Below are 22,024 nucleotides of genomic sequence, written 5' to 3'. Positions count from 1 at the left end.
AATAAAACTGAAAATGTGTGTGACTGTCAGATATATTATATTGTATCGAAATAATTCGTACATTGTATCTAAGTTAATTGATTTATTTTGAAAAGAGTATAACTCAAATCCAAAACATATTTGAATAAAACAAAGCTGCCATAATATATTGCATAAAACAATGATTTATATGCTGCTATTGTTCAAGATACATACATATGTAATTGTTAACGGGGATGATGTATAATATAATAAAAGAGCCATTATGTAATGGCAATTGTAACATTATTGTAACTGCACATATCTTTATCGAACTTATTGTTTTTCATTTGTAAATACTAGTTGCAACTTATTGTTAACCATAAATAAGAAAAAATAAATAATGGTGCATATATAATTTATTATACACACAAATTTGGGATTCAATTAAAAAATTTTGGCGTTCAAGACTTTTCAACATAATAGGACATAAAAACTTTTTGCAATATGCAAAAATGCTGAACTTAAAACTAATACTGAAATTTAAACCATTATTATATCTTTTACTGAAATTCTGTAAAAGAAGACGAATTATCAATCATATTAAAATATATTGTATGTGCACATATTATTATATATTTTTGATATTATATTATTAATTAAAATATGTGTAGATACTTTAATTAATAAATTTGATAACACCTGTTGTTAAAAATTTGCAACAATTTATGCTCTGTAGAAAAATACCTGTTTCGTAAAATCTCATTTGTAATCACAACATAATATTTCTCACAATCAGTATAATTAATCGAGAGGAGAATTTATAATTTTTTATTTTACTTATGCGTTCGATTAAAAAGAAAGGCAATAAATATAGAAGTACAATATTTATTACATTAATTATTGGAAATTAAAAAGAAAAAGGCAAAATTAGTGTTAATTATCTCTTTATCTATGATTTCTCAATCTACAAATGTTACTACTTACGCGATAATTTGACAGATGCATATATATGACCAGCATACATTTTGATATGAATTTCAGTACATTGCGTGCAAAACCGAAATGTACGAAGCCGAAGCTTTCATGACCTAAAAGAGCATTCTTATGAAGATAAGAGTAACAAAAAGAATATTCTTTGAATTCTAAACATCATTAAAAATGATATATTGACATTTTCCTATCAATTATGTTATGTTTTATTGTCTCTTGCAATATTAGTCAATCATAATACTAATATTATTCAAAAAAAGATGATGTTATATCAGGCAACAACTTACAGTAGTAAAACTTTCTAATGTTAAATCCATAACTTTTCCAGCTGTTATCGTCAAACGTTTTTGCGATCTCAGGATCAGGAATAATAAAATTCGGCATTCACTAGTAGATAAATCATACCAAACTGCCTCATATGCCGCATCGCCAATGGATCTACTCTGGAAAAGAAAGATAGGTTATAGATATTGTTCTAAATTAAATAGATTAAATACAATTATATTATATCTGGTCTAATCCAATAGTAGCAAAAGTAATATGCTAACTTTAGTGCTCAAATACTCGCCAGCGAAGCAAAAAACGAGAGCTTCTATAGTTACTGCGAGATATGGCATCATAAATTGTATAAAAATCCCAGATTTACTCTCTATATTCATACCTAAGGACTGTGTAATGAAACATTAAAAATAATTTTTAAAGTTTTTAATATAAAATTATAGTTACCATTTTTTGAAAATAGATGAAAAGGTATCTTTTCAAAGTATTATTATATTACGTGCAGTACAGGACATAATTTTATTCGATTTAAAAGTTAATTAAAATTAATTATATTTTATTAATATTAAAATAATTAATTAAACCATTTTATTATTTCATGTATAGTAAAAAAGTTCTTAATTGGACAATATTAGTACAATAATCATTCGGCATAATTTTAAAATATTTTCTTTTAGTAAGAAATGTACTATACAATTTATTATTATTATATATTAATTAAAATAATTTTACTCACTATTATGACCATGAATCCTAAACAGCAGATAACAAAGCTGTTCCATATGAATTGTAATAAAGCAATGAATGAGAAATAGTTCTCAATATTATTCGACAATGATATAATCTTTTGATGTCTCTCAATGAGCGACTTGGGAGAAAATACCTTAGATTTCAATGTGGAAGAGATTTCTTTCAACTCTTGACACATGATATCGATTTGTCCGCTTACATGAAGTACCTTAAAGCAAAAAAAAATCAAATCAAATCAAATAAGTAATGCGTTTAAACAAGATTCGATGAGAACTTCAATTAATTTGGTAAAAAAAAATTTTAAATATTATCGCAACTAATGTCTTATCTAAAAAGTATGTGACACTCTTAACTAAACAATATAATTCCCTCTTAACTTACCAGCGTTAAGATCAAGGAGTTTAGTATCGCGATCACGGTCGCCGTTTCTAACACATGAAAGAACAACCCTAGGACGACGAATTCGAAAATCGGCGTCTCGTGAACCTCGAACGGGAATTGTACCTGTATCGGAAACTCTCGGTGTTGTCCGTCCTTGGAAATTGTACGGCGACGTACGTGGCTATCGATGAAGTAGAGAACGGTAGCAACGGCATTAACGGATACTATAGCGTTTGAGCAACGATGCGCCAGATTAGCTTTATCCATCATTACACACTGACGCAAATCGGTTGCTCGGTCGTTCCAATCGTCGTCTATCGCGGTCAGAATATCTGCGAATATCCTACAACTCGATTTCTCGAAGATCTCACGAGATGATTGAATTCTCTCGAGAGATCAATCGTGTCGAATGATCATCGAGCTAATCTTACCGGCGGTTAAACCAGAGGCTGATCAGCTTCAGGATCGTCAGGGTGTAATCCAAAGTGAGACCCAGACCGTCCATCAATTTAGTCAGATTGCCGAAATCCAGATGCGCGTAGACATATGAATATTGAAAATACTGCATTATTATGAGGGTCGTCATGTAAAAAAGCCACCAAAACGTCCCGTACGAGGAACCGGGCCACATACCGATCGCGCGGAGACCGATTCTCAACAACGGGCTTACAGTACTCATCGACATAGTTGCGCGTAACGTTACATTGAACCATTACTCCAATCGACTGTGCACATTCTTTTCTTCCGACGAAGTGAACGATGCCTCTATTTTTCAAAGGTAATGTACGATCGAATCTCTCTGTCTTACTTTGTAATACGCTCCCCTCTTCGACGTCGCAGAAGTAGCAATTTTATGAACTAAAACTATCACGAGATAGAAGGGCAATGATCAATTGCAATTACGTAATCATGTAATATAAACCGTAGGACGATGAGTTAAATTGCGATAATAGATCAATGATTATTGGTTTTTGCACGCAAGAAAGATATACGTGTATCTTTACATAATAATCATCTTCAAAAGAACAGACACATAGTCAACATTATTAATAAACTTAACTTAAAAGTGGCGTTAAAAAAACGAATGGTGATTTTATGTTCTTGATGGATCTAAAAATTGGATCTCTTGTCTAGCCATGTAATAAATTATACAAATAACGTACAGCAATTGTCATCAAATAATAGACGGACGTTTAGTATATTGAAAGTTTATAAAGAAAATGGAAAATATTACAGACAAGAAGACTAAAGTGTGTACTTCAAACGTAGAGATAATAAAGGTATATTTGTAATATAGAGAAAAGTATTTAATATGTCATATTATTAAAATATATATATTTGTGTCTATCTCCATTCTCTGTCACTGTAATATTTATGTTAAAAATATTTGATGGATAATTTATCGCATCCAAATGCAAAATATTTGATAAAATGTTAGATAGACAATTCCTAATTTAATCCATCGCATGCGATATAAATACATGAAGACAGAAGCTTTTATTATCTAAAAAATGGATTCGATAAAAAGAATTTAAAAAATTAAAAGTTGCATTTACGCTGTGATATCTCACACTTATGAAATTTGTCAAAGAGAGATTAATAATTTTTCTAGAAATAATTGTCAATCGTTTTTAAGATCAATAAAATCACACCAACGTGAACTAACGATAAAACTGAAATTAAAGAGACTCAGATGTACCACATTTTATCGAGGTAATTCATATCTAATAATTAGTTAATTGATTTATTCTGAAAAAGGGGTAACTCGAGTCCTAAACATGTTAGAAAAGAAAATGCAATTATGTTCGCCTTTGAGTGAACACTTTATTATTATAAAATAATTGCTTTAAAATTGTACATTTGTTTCTTAAAAGGCAGTTTCACATCCATTTAATAAGTTTCTTTAAAAAAATTACACACAAAGTTAAAAATATGATATTTGTGAGTCGCAAATATAAGGCAGAAAAAAGTGAAAAATGTTTATTATAACTAGATATTGAATATGTTTGTAATACATACGATCCACTTTTCTTTGCCTTTTATTCACATCTTCTTGTTCATGTACTCCCACTCCCATTTCGATAAAATATAAAAATCCAGTGTAGGGAAGCGGACGAACATATTCTTTCATGTCATTGAACTGCATAAAACTGTGTAAAAATGTAAATCGTTTTTAAATTATATAAACTTGTATCATAACCATGTTACATTTTGTGCTAATTTTTAAATATATATTGGACCAATAAAAACCGATACAAAAATCTTCACACTTTTTTTATAAAAAAAGATTATTGCAAAAGAAATTCGCATATCAATCCCGATTAATATTACAAAAAAGCAATAATAAACAATAGTAAGAATTCCTTAAATTGCAGTTTCAAATTACAACGCGAATAGGTACCATAATAAATTAATACAATTGATTATGAAAACCTGCATAGTGCTTGAATATTTATAGAAAATGTGAAGATTAAATTTGACAAAGAAAAGCATGCAATATATATGATTTTTAAAATAATAATGAAATATTAGTGAAAAAAAATGCTAGTGGAAAGTTAAGTAATAATTAGAACTTTGAATAAAAGACTCATAAACAAAACGTATATTTAATGTGCAGACATACCTTTCAAGTTATAATAAACTATATGTTTGTACCTCTTCTTCTTAATAGATTTGCAATATTCTTATTAACATTGAAAATGGAAACATAGAAAGCTGAGACAAAAGAAGTTCACATTTTATAGGGAAATACAAAATAATTGTTATCACAAACAAAGACAATTGTCTATTTTTAAAAAATATAAAAGTTAATTTACAACAAAATAATTTTATATCTCGTAATTTGTGTAATCAAATTGATCAACAATAATTATCGCTTGCTAAACTATCGCAGCCAAGCTAATAGAGAATATACATATATAGCAATCAACATTGCTCTAAACTTAGTACATTGCATTTAATACTGATACGTAAGAAGCTGATGCTTTCATAATCTAAAAAGTTACATGTAATTAATACGGCATATTAAAAAATGTATCTATAAAATATATAATGCCTTACACTTGCAAATCCACTTAACGTCAAATCAATGATTTTTCCTGCAGTGATCGTTAATCGTTTTTGACATCTTAACATCATGAACAATAAAATACGACTGTCATTTGGAGACACATTGTACCAAAGTGATTCGTAAATTGCATCGCTAATCGACATACTCTGAAAGCAGGATAAATCATGTCAAACATGTATATAATAATAAAATAAATAACGTAAATAGAAAATAATAGATATTTAAAACTTGTCGTAGTAAAAGCTCTTTTACATACTTTGGCACTCAAAAATTCTCCAGCATAGCAAAATATGAAAGCTTCTAGAGTTATTGCAATATAATAATTTACAGACTTGATCAAAGTCGATATATCTTTAGTGGTATTAATAGTCTACAATAAAATAAATAAGAAGTCATCTTCTTCTAAAAAGTGAAAAAACAATCAAAGTTACTCACAATTATAATCAAAAAACCAGTACAACAAATAACCAATGTATTCCATAGAATTTGCATCAGTGCAATTTCAGTATAAAGATTTTCAATATTTTCCGATAAAGCAATGATTCTTTGATGTTTGCAGATGAGGTCTTTAATAATAATTACAAATGTATTATGATCGTAATTGTGTTGGGAAATTTCGGCTAAATCTTGTCGCATAATATCGATTTGACCACTTACATGAAGTATCTAGAAATACGAAATAATTTTTATCGGAAGTAATATTATAAGTAAAAATATCTTGCTATTCATTTAATATCATTCTGAAATTTATTGCAATTTTTAATTTCCGTAAAAACAATTATTTTAAAAGTACCAATGTGACAAGCAATGCATCCATCAAACCAACTACAAAAGCTATGATCAAATCATAGATAAACTGTCCAATTAGAAAACACTCGAAAATTGGTGATTCGCTGATATCGAAAGGAAATTCCATTTTTAAAGGGAGTTCTCGAGAACTATTGTTAATTCGATTGGCATCGTTCATCGATTGCAACAAATGCTCGCCGATCGAAAGAAAAAATGCACCGATGCCATTTACAGTGAACACTATGTTGGAAAAATGACGCGACAGATCTGCCATGGTCATCATCGTGGACATATACGAACCGTTGACAATGCAATCTTTCCAATCTTCATCCATATCTTTCATAATACGATAAAATATTCTGCAGATAGCAATAAATATAAAGCACTCTATGTATTAATATATTTTTCGCATGTGTACAAGCCACGAATAAATTTGCACATGTAATTTTATTTAAAAGATAATAATGAATATTTTCGTATTTTCATTCATGCCTCATGCGTCAACATTAATAGCAATTTTTTAATTTTATTGATTACAGTTTACATCATTTGTTTTACAATAAAACACACTTACCGGCGATTCCACCACAAAACAAGAAGTTTAAAAAAGGCGAGAGTATATGCCAAAGTGAGACTAAGACAATCCATAAGAAGCCAAACATCGTTTATTTCAAGATGTCCAAGCACGTACGCATATTGATAATATTGCACTATTACTATCGACGTCATGTAACTAAACCAATAGAAAGTCGCGTAAGTCGAATCCGGCCACAAACCGATAAAACGGAGACCGATTTCGACCGAGCGGCTGATGGTGTTCGCACGTTTCATTGTTCTTTGTTAAACACTGAACTATTGTCTCAACAAATCCACCAGAATGGAAATTCGAATTCAGTGAGAATAAAGTACACGTGAATATTTTTCAACATGTTCTGCATGATAACTAAAGCATTAAATAGTCTTGGCAAAAACGATAAACCGCAAGCTATTTTGAACGTAATCAATCATAATTATACTTTATATTCTTCATCGCATTAGATCTCTATCTACAGCCTTTTAGCTCTATCGATTAAAAATAAGAAAAGGTATATAATTATAAATAATTTGCTTTAGCTTTGACTCAGTGAATATTTTAATATTGCATTTTGTAATTGTTTAATTTTGTAATTATTTTAATATGTCTTTTATTGTATATTCTTTGAAAAGCAGTTTTATATTCACTTATATCCATCACAGAAAAAATTATGCGCGACATCTAAGTAAAAATATCGATATCTGCGAGACGTAAATACAAAATAGCACAAAAGTTTTAAAAACATTTATTATAGCAGAACATTAAATATGTTTGCTACATAATCACGAGTCCTTTTTTGTCTTTCACTCGTATACTCATTTATATTCTCTTATTTTCAAGTAAAGACTGAAATCTTCAATGTTATAGCGTAAAAGCGGATTTGCATATCATACCGGCGAACTGCAATATAAAAATGTTTAATTGTTTTAAATCAATTTATAAATTTTGTTATCGATTTTCAAATAGATATAAAGAAAGTGAATACAAAAATCTTAACAAATTATTTCATAAATATTAGAATATAATTTGCAACGGAAAATTTTCATATTATTTTCCATCCATTACAAAAATTAAAAGTGGAACAGTATATATAGAACAGCAATAATTTTCTTTATAAATGCAACGCAAAAATAATTGTGATAAATTAATAATAAATGGAAGAAACACTTCAGATTAAAAATTTCATATAAACATTCATGTAAACATTTAAAAAATTATAAAAATAACATTGTTATATTTAATATATAGTAAGAATAATAGTCAAGTATTTGTATTAATTAAAAAAGAGAAAATTATTAATTTAGGATTCGATGAAGCAACAGTTAAAATTTTGAGCAATAGCTTTATAAACATACATTCAATAAACGTGAACAAACCTTTGAAATCTATAAGATTGTGTGCTCTTTTCCGTACTTTCTCCTTTAGATCTGCAATATTTTTATTAATAATTCATTGGAAAGGAAAGCACAAAAAATTCAGATAAAGAAAATTTTATAGAAACTTTCAAAAAATAATAAATTAGTTATTATAAATAAAAAATAGTTATACATTGAATGTATAAGAAATATTTTATATTAATATATAATTTTAATATATAATTTTATAACTTGCATAGTTTTCATTCGTTCAACGATAATGATTGCCTAATAAAATTGTTATAACTGAGACAATAGCAAATATATTCAGTGGATCATCACCCCAAAGTCAATACATTGCATTTAATACTGATACATAAGAAGCTGATGCCTTCATAATCTAAAAAATTGTGCATAAACTAAAATATATAGTTGATGCAATAAATATTTAAAAAATGAAATGTTTGTAAGAATATAACATCTTACGCTTGTGAATCCTTCCAAAGTTAAATCGACTACTTTTCCTGCAGTGATCGTTAATCGTTTTTGCGATCTTAATATCACGAATAATAAAATACGGCTGTCAGAGGGTGGCATATTGTACCAAAGTGAATTATACACCGCATCGCTAATCGACTTACTCTAGGATTAGAACAAAATTCCCAATTTGAAATGCGCAATAATGATAAAGTCGAAAATGTTTCTTGTCATTCAAAAAATACGTTTTTTAAATTTGTATATTTTTTATAATAAAAATTAATTTTTGAATTTAAGATACGATAGAAAAAGAAGATAATCATGAACGAGACGAGTGCTTTTATATGAAAAAACTCATTTACAAACCTTGGCGCTTAAAAATTCTCCAGCAAAGCAGAGTATAAAAACTTCCAGAGTTATTGCAATATAAAAGCTCACAGATTTAATTGATGTCGTCGCACTTTCATCAGTACCTATGCTCTACAACGTAAAGCGAGGAAAAGTTATTCTCAATCGGAGATGAAAGAAAAGAGCGTCTAGTCGTTACTCACAATTATAATTACAAAACCAGTGCAGCAGATAACCAAAGTATTCCACAGAAGTTGCATCAGAGCAATATAAGAAAATAAATTTTCGATATTTTCTGATAAAGTAATAATCTTTTGATGTTTGCAAATAAGAGTTTTAATAATGATTAAGGATGTATTGGGATCATATTTGTTGGAAATTTCACTTATATCTTGCCGCATAATATCAATCTGACCACTTACGTGAAGTATCTGTAAAAAAAATTAATATTATTCAAAGTACAAGATTTTTCCAATCATTAATTAATTAATTATATATATACAGGGTGACCCATTTTAACTTAGGCAGCCAAATAACTCGAAAAATAAGCAAGATAGAGAAAAATGTTTTAGACAAAAGTTGTATGGTTTCGAGGGGGCCATAAGATGGTATCATTGGTTTGACCTTGAAGAGTCATTTGAAGGTCACGTGAAGGTCACTTCAATTTTTTTAAATGGAATACCCTATATATTTTTGTACATTCTTGTAGCTTATTTCAAGAGCTTTCCAAAACACTATAATTAAGTACCTTTCCGTTAAGTACTTTTTGAGTTATGATGCTTGAAATAATTTCTTAATTTTACATAAACCGTAAAATATCTTGTAAAATATTCATTTTTCGATTATCTTACCTTAATACTTTTATGTATAAAATAATGAGAGGAATCAATTGGTGTAAAGAAAACACATAGTTGTTTTTAAGAAAAAATATGGAATTGTTAATTGCAAATTACATATTTTTTCTTCGAAACAACTATGTGTTTTCTTTACACCAATTGATTCCTCTCATTATTTTGTACATAAAACTATTAAGGTAAGGTAATCGAAAAATGAATATTTTACAAGATATTTTACGGTTTATGTAAAATTAAGAAATTATTTCAAGCCTCATAACTCAAAAAGTACTTAACGAAAATGTACTTAATTATAGTGTTTTGGAAAGCTCTCGAGATGAGCTACAAGAATGTACAAAAATATATAGGATGTTCCATTTAAAAAAATTGAAGTGACCTTCACGTGACCTTCAAATGACTCTTCAAGGTCAAACCAATGATACCATCTTATGGCCCCCTCGAAACCATACAACTTTTGTCTAAAACATTTTTCTCTATCTTGCTTATTTTTCGAGTTATTTGGCTGCCTAAGTTAAAATGGGTCACCCTGTATATATATATATATATATATATATATATATATATATATATATATATATATATATGTAAATATGTAAATATAACAGATGACAGGATACATTTATTTAGAAGCAATAAAATTATGAAGAATGATTAAATATTATAAGATACATGTGAAAACATTTTTTTTGCAGAGTCGTGAAACTTACCAGTGAAACGAGTAACGCATTCACCATACCAACTATAGAAGCCAGCAGCAATTCGTAGAGAAATTGTCCGATCAGAAAACACTCGAAGATGGGCGATTCGCTGACGTCAAACGGGAACTCCATCTTTATGGGAAGTTCCCGAGAATTATTGTCAACACGATTGACATCATTCAACGAGTGAAGTAGATGTTCGCCGATCGAAAGGAAAAAGGCAGCTAGAGCGTTAATGCTGATCATCACACTGGAGCAACGTCGCGATACATCGGCCACATTGATCATCATAGACGCGTACGAATCGTTGATATCACACTCTCTCCCATCACGATCCATCGCCGCCAGGATGAAATAAAATCTCCTGCAGGGAGCGGCTTATATATCGAGTATTGTACATATTAAAAGGCTTCTTTATGGAAAACACATTTACAAAAGTACATGTACAAAAATATTTAAATGTATTATATTTTAGATCTTTATTTATTTCGTCGAAATTTCTTAGTAATAATGTTCCATTGTTCTAGAAGAGGGACATTTAATTATTTGAAATCATATGTCTGCAACGGAACGCGTCTTACCGGCGATTCCACCATAGAGCAAGAAGCTTAAAAAAGGCGAGAGTGTACGCCAAAGTAAGACCGAGACAGTCCATGAGAAGCGGAATATTATTCAAGTCGAAATGCGCAAAAACGTACGCGTATTGATAATATTGTACTATCACCATTGTCACCATGTAAATTAACCAACAGAGAGTCGCGTAAGCCGAGTCCGGCCACATGCCGATAAAACGCAGGCCGATTTCGACAGGACGACTGATGGTACTTGTGCGTTTCATTGCTCCGTATGACGGCCACTAAACGCTACAAACTGATGACTATCGAGATGTCAAAGTCCCACAAAATAAATTTTGCTCAGTGAACGTTTGCTGAATAATTGTACGAAGTTGATAAAGCGCAGGTCTTCCTATGATCGATTATAATTATACGTCGACTATTTTAATGCCATTAAAATTCCATTAAGCTTCCAAAAAGCTATTAAGTTCTTAAAAACTTATAAGCTTATATACCGGATAAAAAACAAAACGCAACTTAACTACCCTCTATTATCCTCTGAAATAGAGCATTTAATAGTGCATAATTGCCTTAGAAATTTCTTGATTTGAAGAAGATCACTTCTAATAACATCTATATCCAACGGAAAAAGACCTGTGCGCGATGTTTTTTGAAAAAAGAAATAATATCTGCGAGCAAAAAGCGTAATACGAAACGTAATATAATAGAAAATATTTATTAAAGTTCTGAATTAATAACACTCAGCGGAAAAGCTGGATTATTACTAATGACAGTAATGTTTTACACATTTTCTAAATTGTTATTTCTTGCACAGCAGGGTTTTAGCTTGTATTATTCAAAAAAATCAAAGAATATGCGATAAAATATAGAATTTTATATATTTATATGTACATATTTTATAACATTCCGTTCAACAGAATAAAACTAAAGTTATTCCTGCCATTTTGTATAAGAATTATGGCATTTTCTTTGCATAAACTTCTTGTGTTAGCCGTAGAGATGCAAATTAGTTTCTTTCCGTTTCTCTCTAGAGAGGCTTGCCAAATGCAATCCTTTTCGCAAACTTTTTTAATACAGCGCACGCAACACAGATATGTACGACACAGACGATTTCATAATCTGAAATAATTAAACATCCAGTTTCTAATTCAGTTTCAATGATAGAAATTTCGACGTACAATTACATAGACTTACGGTCGTGAAACCTTCCAAGGATAAATCGGTCATTTTGCCTGCGGTGATGGTTAATCGTTTCTGCGACCTCAACATCAGGAACATCAAGATTCGACACTCGCTCGGCGTCAGATCGTACCAGAGACATTCGTATGCGGCGTCACTGATGGATTTACTCTGCAATATTAATTACGCGATGAATCGCGTCTAATTGTGCCTCTCTCGAAATCTGAGGAATTCTACAACGCTACCATTACACTCCCTTGCGCTGACCTTAGCGCTGAGATATTCCCCGGCATAGCAAAAGACGAATGCCTCGAGAGTTATAGCGACGTAAAAGATGAGAGACTTCGTTATCATCGTAGCACCTTCTTCCGTACCGATGGACTGCAATGTCGAAACATGTAGGTCGCTGCGATATCGTAAATTTATATTACTACATATGTATATTTATTTAAATTTGCACGCTTTACAGAAATTAATATTTCAGATGAATATATCGCATACACACGAGGGAAAAGAAAGAGTAAATAAAAAAATATACATATAAAGTTATAACTCACTATTATAATCAAGAAGCCTATACAACAGATGACCAAAGTGTTCCAGATGAACTGAAGCAATGCAATATTTGAGAAGAGATCTTCGATATTATCTGATAGATTGATGATTCTTTGATGTCTACTAATCAAAACTTTAATAGCGGTTAGAGATGAGTGATTTTTGGAGGAAATTTCCAGGAGGCCTTGCCGCATGATATCAATCTGACCGCTTATGTGCAGTACCTAGAACGTTTAATTTTACAGACACTTCAACGTGATATACTATTTTCTCAAAAAATCTGAAAGCTCAAACTCATATTTAAAAATAAAAGACTGCAGTGCAAGATTCGTTTTTAAAAATTTATACCATTGAAAAAACAACAAAACACACTAATAAATAAGAATAACGCAGAATATAATATGTACATCATAAAAATAAAATTACAGACTGTAACAAATAATACAAAAGAAGATAAAATTAATTTCAACCATTCGAATGCACAAAGCAAAAAAAATAGCATACATACATATCGTTTTTTCTTATTGAATACATGAATAAAACATAATTGTTCGATTTCTTTCATATGAATTCAACAAAATTGATTTTGATAATTTTCTAAAATTTGTTCCATACATAAAATATGATCGAAACTTACCAATGTGACAAGCAAAGCGTTTAGCATAGCGATTATACAAGCTACAGATAGATCATGAAACAATTGGACTATTAATACCAATTCGAAAATCGGAGAGTTGTCAACATTAAAAGGAAATTCCATTTTGATGGGTAACTCGCGAGTTATAGTTTCCTGATCGTTCTTATGGATCACCGATCGAAGTATCGGCCCACCGATCGTGTAAAAAAACACAGACAGCGCGTTCGTCGTGATCATCACGTTAGAGCATTGACGAGATAGATTGGCGTGCCTGATCATTGTGGATACATCCGAATGAATCGCGATTCCGTCGCTCCAATCTTTAGCTATCGTATCCAGAATGACATGTAGCTTTCTACGGAACGTTTCAAACATTCAGTATCATATTTCCAGCAAGATAGAAAATAAGTCGAAATGATTTTCATGGTAAATATGATTTGTGCTCATCCGCGGAGCATTAAAGATAATACTTATACCGGCGATTGAACCAGAGATTGATCAGTTTGAGAAACGACAGGCTATAACCCAACGTGATGCTTAGACCGTCTATAATAACCGAAAGATCACTGATGTCGAAATGCTCCAGAATGTACGAATATTGAAAATACTGCACCACCGCCACCGATGCGATGTAAGTCCACCAATTAATGTTCGCGTATATACAATGCGGCCACATGCCGATGAAACGTAGGCCTGCTTCGACTGATTCACTGATGGTGCTCGCACGTCCCATCGTACCTCTATCCAACTTCATATTTCTTACGAGAAACTACGACCTCTACATGCGCATCTCGTTGGCAATCGTGGCAAAAAATACAGAAGATGGGAAGGGGGAGAAAGATGCGACAATAAGCCGTCGATCAATCGTAATTGAACTTCGCAGAAATGGCGAACGCGAATTAAATGTTTGCCAATTTGCTGGATTATAGTCTTTGAAAGAAACATGAGAAAAATCGCCATTTATCGAATCATTTATCTTAAAAATGCATAAAACTTTCTAAAGACTGTTCAGCGTTCGCTGAAAATGCAAAGAAAAAATTAAATATACTGAGACAAAAAATATACGATGTAAGAAACATAATGCGAACATAAAGAGATGAACAAAAGTGTAAGACACATCGCTTAATCATAAAGTTCTGTCAACTGAAACGTTTCTATTGCCGATTACTTCTACTTGAAGGTACAACAAAAATTATAAAAATATAAATTAATAAATTATTTCTTTTTATTGAGATTTATAGAAAAGGTATATATGAAAAATAAGCACTTGTGAAAATTAAGCACTTTATTATTAACTGCGGAAGGTAATTTTTCATACATCACCATCACACATATTGTCTATATTTATCTATAATCATCATCGATTCACATCATAGACATCGAATCGATATCCATAAACGAGAATCGATAAAGAAATTTCAATATTTTTAGATCCATATATCTAATGAAGATCTAGACACGCTGATTTATCTTCGATTTTCAATACATCGCATGCAATACTGATACATATGAAACAGAAGCCTTTACGATCTATAAAAATATCATATTAAACAATATGAGAATAAAAAAATAAAGGTATAAAGAAAAAAAGAGTATAGAAAGAGTATAGAAAAAGGAATATAATAAGAATAAATAAATCGATCAAGTAATAATCAATTAAATATTTTCATGATGCAAATATTTTTTTTTCGATCAAGAGCTTCTTATAAAATCGATAATCATAAAATAAATCGATTATTCAGAATGTCAGTGTATTCAACTAAAATGAATAGGATTTTATTGAAATCAGGTGGGAAAAATGTAATATACAGAAATCTTACACTCGTAAATCCCTCTAGCGACAAGTCCATTACTTTTCCAACCGTGATGGTGATCCTCCTTTGTGATCTCAACATTATAAGCAGGATGAGTTTGCTATCGTTGGGTTTCAAGTCGTACCATATTGATTTGTATGCTGCATCACCGATCATTTTGCTCTGGAGAAGTGTTGCAAAGATGTCGCGTTGTCAGAATGAGACAAATGTATAAATCGATATCATATATTATCGATATAAAACATCGTTCATACCATAAAGATAGCAATGATTCGGACATAGTATTTTTGTTAAAATTATCACATTGTGAATTATTATATATTTGCGTTCTCGCCAAGAAATTATAAAGTCATGTTACTGATTGAAATTATTTAATACGTAAAAAAGCATGATTTAAAAAAAACTTATATAAGAAACATATATGTAATTGTTGTGGACACATCGTAACGTTATATTGAAAGAGAGAAGATTCAAATCTATGATTATAAATAGGGATACGTTCTCCATTATGAAAATGCAATTGCCATTATCTGAAATCATGGCCGAACCGCGTTTTGACGCTGCGTCGTCTCTACAATGTGAATCGAGTCTAAGGATTTCGATTGTGCGTTCCGACCTTGGCACTGAGATATTCCCCGCAAAAGCAGAAGATAAACGCCTCTACCGTAACAGCCATGTAAAACACTATAGCTTTCATTAATGCCGAGCCATCGATCGTATCGGAGACTTGTATCGCGCTGATTGACTGCAACATCGAACTGCGTTGTAGATCGTCTTTTCGCGCAACTTACTTGCGCTTTACTTACAATTAGTGATCTACTTACTGTCACGATCATATACCCTAAGCAGCAAGTTACTAACGTGCTTGACATAAATTGAATTAATGCAATGTAACAGAAGATCTTTTCGATTTTGTTTGAGAAGATAATGATCTTCTGATGTTTACCAATCAGTTTTTTCGTGATAGAAACGGCTAATTTTCGATTATTTTTTTCCGGACAGATTTTCCTCAATGAGTCACACAAGATATCTATTTGACCGCTCACATGAAGGATCTGAAAGCACACATTCTTAAGAAACTTCAATCAAAATATAATTGATACGTAGAAAAAAATTATAAATATATTATTTATGATATATTATAAAACATATGAGAAATTTTAGAATCTAAAAACAGGAAGAATAAAACTTATATAAAGATTTTTGTGAGATTTCATAATTTTGAAATCTTAAAACAAGAAGAATAGAGTTTATGTAAAAAAAAAGTTTAATTTTTCTCAATTCTAAAGTTGCAATCATTTTTGCGACAACTATCAAGTTTGAAAAAAGCGCCGAATCATAGAATGCGAGAAGCTACAGATTCTAAGATTAATATTTTACTCTAAGCATCCTCGCTAACAATCTCGCATGCTCTTCTGTATGCTAACAAAAAATCGGATAAGAAACTCAGAAAAGTTAACAGATGTATGTTTACACGAGCATCTTTTTCTTTGATTTGAGATTCCGGAATGTAACTCCCACATGTTATACATGCTACAAAAGCTAATTAAGAGAGAGAATAAGAAGAAAAAATCTCCTTTTGACTGGTAAAGAGTACTTATCGATATTCAACGATAATGGACATTCGATGTATCTCGTTCTTTCCTGTGTGTGCTGATATACATATATATACTCCTAGACAAAATTAACGCATAATTTTTTTTCACTTTTTCTTTAAAAGCTGATATGTAAATTTTAACGAAAAATTTTAAAGAAAAAGTAAAAAAAAAATTATGCGTTAATTTTGTCCACGAGTATAAAGGGTGTCCGATTCGTAAGGGACCAAACGAAAAGTGATGATAGATTGGGTCAAACTAAGAAGAAAAGTCCTCTATCATTTTGCAAAATTCGCAATAATTATTAAGTAATAAGCAAAAATGTCCCGGCGCATGAGAAGCGGTAAACCGCTTGTAGTGTGTGATTATTAAGTGATCAAACGAAAAGTGGTGATAGATTGGGTCAAACTGAAAAGAAAAGTTCTCTACCATATTGCAAAATTTGCAATAATTATTAAGTTATAGGCAAAAAAGTCTCAGCGCATGAGAAGCGATCTGTCTACCGCTTCTTATACTCTGAGACATTTTTGCCTATAACTTAATAATTATTGCGAATTTTGCAATATAGTAGAGAACTTTTCTTTTCAGTTTGACCCAATCTATCACCACTTTTCGTTTGATCACTTAATAATCACACACTACAAGCGGTTTACCGCTTCTCATGTGCCGGGACATTTTTGCTTATTACTTAATAATTATTGCGAATTTTGCAAAATGGTAGAGGACTTTTCTTCTTAGTTTGACCCAATCTATCATCACTTTTCGTTTGGTCTCTCACGAATCGGACACCCTGTATATATAGCGTATTACAGATATAATTGTCATGCGAAAGAGATAAATGACTCCGTCGATATTGTGCTTAGTTATGTATAAAAGAAGTAATAGCCTAGAAGAAAGGAATTTTTTTTTGCAGATTTCACTCACTAACGTGATGATCAGAGAGTTCAGTATGCCGGTCACGGCAGAGGATGCCAATTGGTGGAGGAACTCCAGACACATAACGAGCTCGTACAACGGCGACTCGTTGCATTCGAACGGGAGCTGCATCTTCAGCGTGAATTCGCGTTGCATTCGAACGGGCTCAATCGCATCGGCATCATGGTCGTCGGTATGGGATACGAGAACGCCGATGCCGTAAGTAAACGCTCCCACTGAATGAAGCCCGATGATCACATTGGAAAAGCGTCGCGACAGATTGGCTTTGCTCGTCATGGTATGCACGTCGTTGATAGTGGCTTCCTTCCAATCCGAGACCATCGCAGCTAGGGCGTCGTAAAATATACTGCGGCAGTTTACTCTATTCGTTTACTCTATAGATAATGATTCGAACTAAGATGGAAACAATTGGAGAAAGCAGGGCTGATCCTTCAAACGCACACTTAGCGGTAAATATAGATGTTCTTTATTTTCTATTAAAATATATATGAATATTATTACGATGATGCGAGCAAAAGAAAACAAAGAAATCCTCAGGAATAAATTATATTAAGTTCTTCTCTCTCTTCTATAAATCAATTTCTTATAAATACAAAAATAGCCTTTATATTTTCAAGAACAGAGATAGGATAAGAGATATATGGGATATAAGATTTTTATTTGAGAGAGAAAATACTTTTGTTATCACAAGGATAAATAAAAGAAAAAAATTTTGGAAAATAAAGTAAATAATACACGATGGTCTCTCACACACACACACGCACATAGTTTCCATCTTCGATTAAAAGATGTATGAGAGAGATGTTCTCTTACCGACTATTTAACCATAGTATAATCAATTTCAGAAGCATCACAGTGTATTCCATAGTGACGCTTAAACCGTCTAAAAGATGCGAGAGATCTTCAGTTCCGAAGTGGATAATGATCCACCAGTACTGGCAAGTTTGTATTATGCCTGTGGTGAATATCCACCCGCATCGAAACAACAATGTGTATGGTGCATTTGGCCAAATTCCGACAACTCGAAGACCGATTTGCACCGAGAGGGCAACAATATTTGCAAGTATCATTTTACGATTCTCGCGTGGCACAGTTTATCAAATTTATACCGAAATTTACATCTATTAGCTGTGAAATTTGACTGAAAATTCCACAGCAAAGTAATCCAAAATGCACTTATGACTTCGTTAACGTTGTAAAGTCACGGATATCAAGCTACAATTCTAAAACGACTCTAGAATAGCGAGTTAATCACGCAAGGCTCGATTAAACGTGGCCGTAGCAAGATAATCGCCGGCCAATTGTAACTGATCGAGAATACAAGAGTTATACACAAGGCAGAGGGGATTAAAGTTGCAGCAATCGAGTTATGATTACGAAGACTTGCAAAATCGAAGAGGTACAATGTTGTTTTCATTTTATCATAAAAAAATGTCGCTGATAAGGAGGAGGGATAGATTATTTGCTTGAAAAATGCAAGAAGTATCTTTTTCTACGCTTTACGCAAGAGCAAACGTTTATAATCTAGGATAATGACGAATAATTTTCCAAGAAGTTCAGAAAAATGGTGGAAATGGTACCGATCATGCGCGCATCGATGTTCCCAAGCGCGTACAGTATGCAAACGACGATTTCTATGGAAGCGCAGTGATATCGCGAATTGAGAGAGTTTCAGATTCCCGATTTTCAACGGTTTTAACGATAAAATTTTTGGTGAATATATATAATGGCACTTCTCTTAATTAAAATAGCACGATAGTATTTTCAAATTTTTTTCTTTTATATACATTCATTCTTGTATCGGGGTCAGATATTTGATCCGAAGAGGAAAGGACGGCAAAATTCACGATAAAAATAATGTTATAGGTGAGATAAAATTATATTAAAACTAAACGGCTTTTCTCTATGTCATGTTAAAATCAAATTATTTTAGTACAATCCATTTACAATAGAAAATGGATAATACTTTGACGTTTACAGCCTGTATATACAGTTTTGTATACGCTTCATCGACATCAATACATTGCGTATAAAACAGATATATACGACGCAGAAGCTTTCAAACTCTGGAAAATTAAATAGTGTATAATGAATCAATTTACTCTAGTAAGTAGATATTAATAAAACAAAACAATTTAACTATATTATAAGCGAAATAAATGATATAAATTATATTTAATTACGACAGTTTTTTAACAATTATTACAAATATTGTAAAATAAGTGTAAAATTCACAAAATTACTTTCACACGTGATATATTGTCAATTGCCTTGTTCTTAAATTATATTGTCCTGTTTCATATTATAGTAATTTAATTAGCTATTATTTTTCATAATTATACTTGGACATTTAGTGCTAAACATGAATAGCTAATTTTGATCTCGTAAGCAGTGCATTGTCAAATTATAATGTAGATGTACATTACAATATCTGTCCTTAAATTTATATGTGTAGCTATAAAAAATTCCGTCATTATAGAAATCTTACGCTTGTGAATCCTTCCAATGATAAATCCATAAATTTCCCCGCAGTGATCGTCAGCCGCCTCTGCGATCTCATTATCACGAACAGCAGAATACGGCTATCTCGGGGTTTGAGAGCGTACCAAAGCGATTCATATGTCGCATCACCGATTGTTCTGCTCTAGAATACAAACGAGGGACAAGTGCATGGAGAGGATAGAAGGACGAAAAACGCGAGAAGTCATCTTCAGAAGCGGCACTCGCGAACGTAGCGTTTTCTTCTCGCGTAAGTATTAGCTCCACTTTTAGAGCAATATAATTTAATGATTTTTTTGCGCGTAAAAGCTTTTGCCATGGTGATTTCAGATACTCACTTTATTGCTGAGATATTCGCCGGAGAAACAAAAAATAAATGCCTCCAAAGCGATAGCAATGTAGAAAAATGCAGTCTTTATTAACATCCTGACGCCTTCATCTGTGCCTAACGACTATAAGCCAGAAAATGATCAAGAAGAAGATTTGAAGAAAAAATCAAGATCATTGAAGAAGAAATGATTAGGAAGAGTTCGATCGCTGCAGAGGCCTCAGACAATAAGGGAGCAACAAGTGAATTCTCCCTCCCCCTATCATGTGCGGCCCACAACGGGCCCTCGATCAATTCCGTAGTTTTTCAGCGGATGCAAAGTTGATATGCATCATTATATCAAAACAGTTAAAAACAATGCTCGTACATTCAAAAATCGTTTTTAATTGTACACATATATAAACCTTGTACTTGTGATTTTAATAGTATATTTAGAAACTCATGTTTGTCGGCATGGGAATATATCAGTTTGAGACCACTGCTACAAGAATGATATTAGCAGATGATATTAAAAAAAAATGTGTATAAAACGATACAATTGAAAGTTTATGTTATTATCTGTTTTCAATTAGGCTAAAACCTCAAAAAAGCTTAAACTACATCCATGTACAAGTAAAATAATATTTATACACACGTTGCAACTTTTTATAAAGTGCAATAATCAGTAGAAAAATTAGTAAAAAGATCTGAAATATGTGCAAGATGAAAGATATTTAGAAGATTTTAATATAATGAATACTTGCAGAATACTTACAGTTGCTATGAGAAATCCAATGCAACATATGATCACCGTATTCGACACAAATTGCATCAGCGCGATAGAGGAGAAAAGACTCTCAATGTTGTTCGAAAAAGCGATAATTTTATGATGTTTTTTGATTAAAGATCTCACAATAGTAATAGATAAATCATATTTATTATCCTTAGGACAAATCTCTCCTATCTGCTGTTGCATAATATCTATTTGCCCACCAATGTGCATCATCTACGCATATCATAAATATTCAGTTATGATTAATATTGACTAAGTATACACTTCAACAGAGAGAGAATAAGAAAAATAAATGTGATATATCAAAAAATATTATACTAAATGTAAAATTAATTTTTAATTTTTCATTCAATTTTTTAATAAAAAATATAAAAATATGTCAAAATTATAAATATATCGATATATCGAATAAAAAATATGAAAAAGAAGCTACAAAATACACAAATGTGCACAATTTAAAAGAGGAATGTTTCGGAAAAGACAGATGGACAAGTCTTGTCTTTTTTTCCAAACTTCTTTATTTATTAAAATTCGAAACAAATAGCAATAGTCAGCTGATAAAACTCAAGATAAGAATGTGGTCATGTCACTACGGGAATGTAGGTAAA

The 22,024-nt window shown here is 31.4% G+C and overlaps 4 protein-coding genes and 2 long non-coding RNA genes across 6 annotated transcripts; 2 read left to right on the top strand and 4 right to left on the bottom strand.

Annotated features, from left to right (window-relative positions):
- Window positions 1-909: 909 nt before the first annotated feature.
- Window positions 910-3,118, bottom strand: LOC145968945 (odorant receptor 22c-like). The gene is made up of 6 exons (XM_083094836.1): window positions 2,793-3,118; window positions 2,362-2,704; window positions 1,967-2,188; window positions 1,500-1,619; window positions 1,239-1,394; window positions 910-1,049 (listed from the first exon to the last, which is right to left on the bottom strand). The coding sequence occupies exons 1-6, from the start codon at window positions 3,044-3,046 to the stop codon at window positions 999-1,001; spliced, it is 1,146 nt and encodes a 381-aa protein (XP_082950962.1). The 5' UTR covers window positions 3,047-3,118; the 3' UTR covers window positions 910-998.
- A 2,185-nt stretch (window positions 3,119-5,303) lies between these two features.
- LOC145968923 (uncharacterized) lies at window positions 5,304-11,305 on the bottom strand. Its single transcript, XM_083094812.1, has 9 exons — window positions 11,108-11,305; window positions 10,536-10,890; window positions 9,178-9,405; window positions 8,993-9,106; window positions 8,636-8,791; window positions 5,867-6,097; window positions 5,688-5,801; window positions 5,422-5,577; window positions 5,304-5,354 (listed from the first exon to the last, which is right to left on the bottom strand). Exons 1-9 carry the CDS (start codon window positions 11,260-11,262, stop codon window positions 5,304-5,306), a joined length of 1,560 nt encoding a protein of 519 aa, XP_082950938.1. The 5' UTR covers window positions 11,263-11,305.
- Window positions 10,469-12,028, top strand: LOC145968948 (uncharacterized). The gene is made up of 3 exons (XR_014437928.1): window positions 10,469-10,963; window positions 11,054-11,220; window positions 11,279-12,028. It is a non-coding gene; the product is annotated as an uncharacterized LOC145968948 (long non-coding RNA).
- LOC145968929 (odorant receptor 13a-like) lies at window positions 11,878-14,299 on the bottom strand. The gene is made up of 6 exons (XM_083094820.1): window positions 13,949-14,299; window positions 13,473-13,827; window positions 12,838-13,059; window positions 12,548-12,661; window positions 12,296-12,451; window positions 11,878-12,220 (listed from the first exon to the last, which is right to left on the bottom strand). Exons 1-6 carry the CDS (start codon window positions 14,224-14,226, stop codon window positions 12,170-12,172), a joined length of 1,176 nt encoding a protein of 391 aa, XP_082950946.1. The 5' UTR covers window positions 14,227-14,299; the 3' UTR covers window positions 11,878-12,169.
- A 515-nt stretch (window positions 14,300-14,814) lies between these two features.
- On the bottom strand, window positions 14,815-18,911 carry LOC145969112 (4-vinylanisole receptor-like; the record flags this gene model as incomplete). Its single annotated transcript, XM_083094966.1, has 6 exons — window positions 14,815-15,002; window positions 15,293-15,448; window positions 15,903-16,031; window positions 16,111-16,341; window positions 17,806-18,163; window positions 18,631-18,911. Coding segments are annotated over 6 exons (1,206 nt in total), but the record flags the coding sequence as incomplete, so codon positions are not given.
- Window positions 18,912-19,140: 229 nt separating this feature from the next.
- Window positions 19,141-20,508, top strand: LOC145968949 (uncharacterized). The gene is made up of 5 exons (XR_014437929.1): window positions 19,141-19,216; window positions 19,346-19,530; window positions 19,628-19,683; window positions 19,798-19,923; window positions 20,350-20,508. It is a non-coding gene; the product is annotated as an uncharacterized LOC145968949 (long non-coding RNA).
- Window positions 20,509-22,024: the final 1,516 nt, after the last annotated feature.

This window comes from Camponotus vicinus, unplaced genomic scaffold (genome assembly GCF_025532165.1).
Source record: "Camponotus vicinus isolate PSW18456_S1 unplaced genomic scaffold, iyCamVici1.0 SCAF_3, whole genome shotgun sequence".
Classification (NCBI taxonomy): domain Eukaryota; kingdom Metazoa; phylum Arthropoda; class Insecta; order Hymenoptera; family Formicidae; genus Camponotus; species Camponotus vicinus.
Note: the sequence above shows the minus strand (reverse complement) of the source record. Positions and strands in the feature narration are given on the sequence as shown.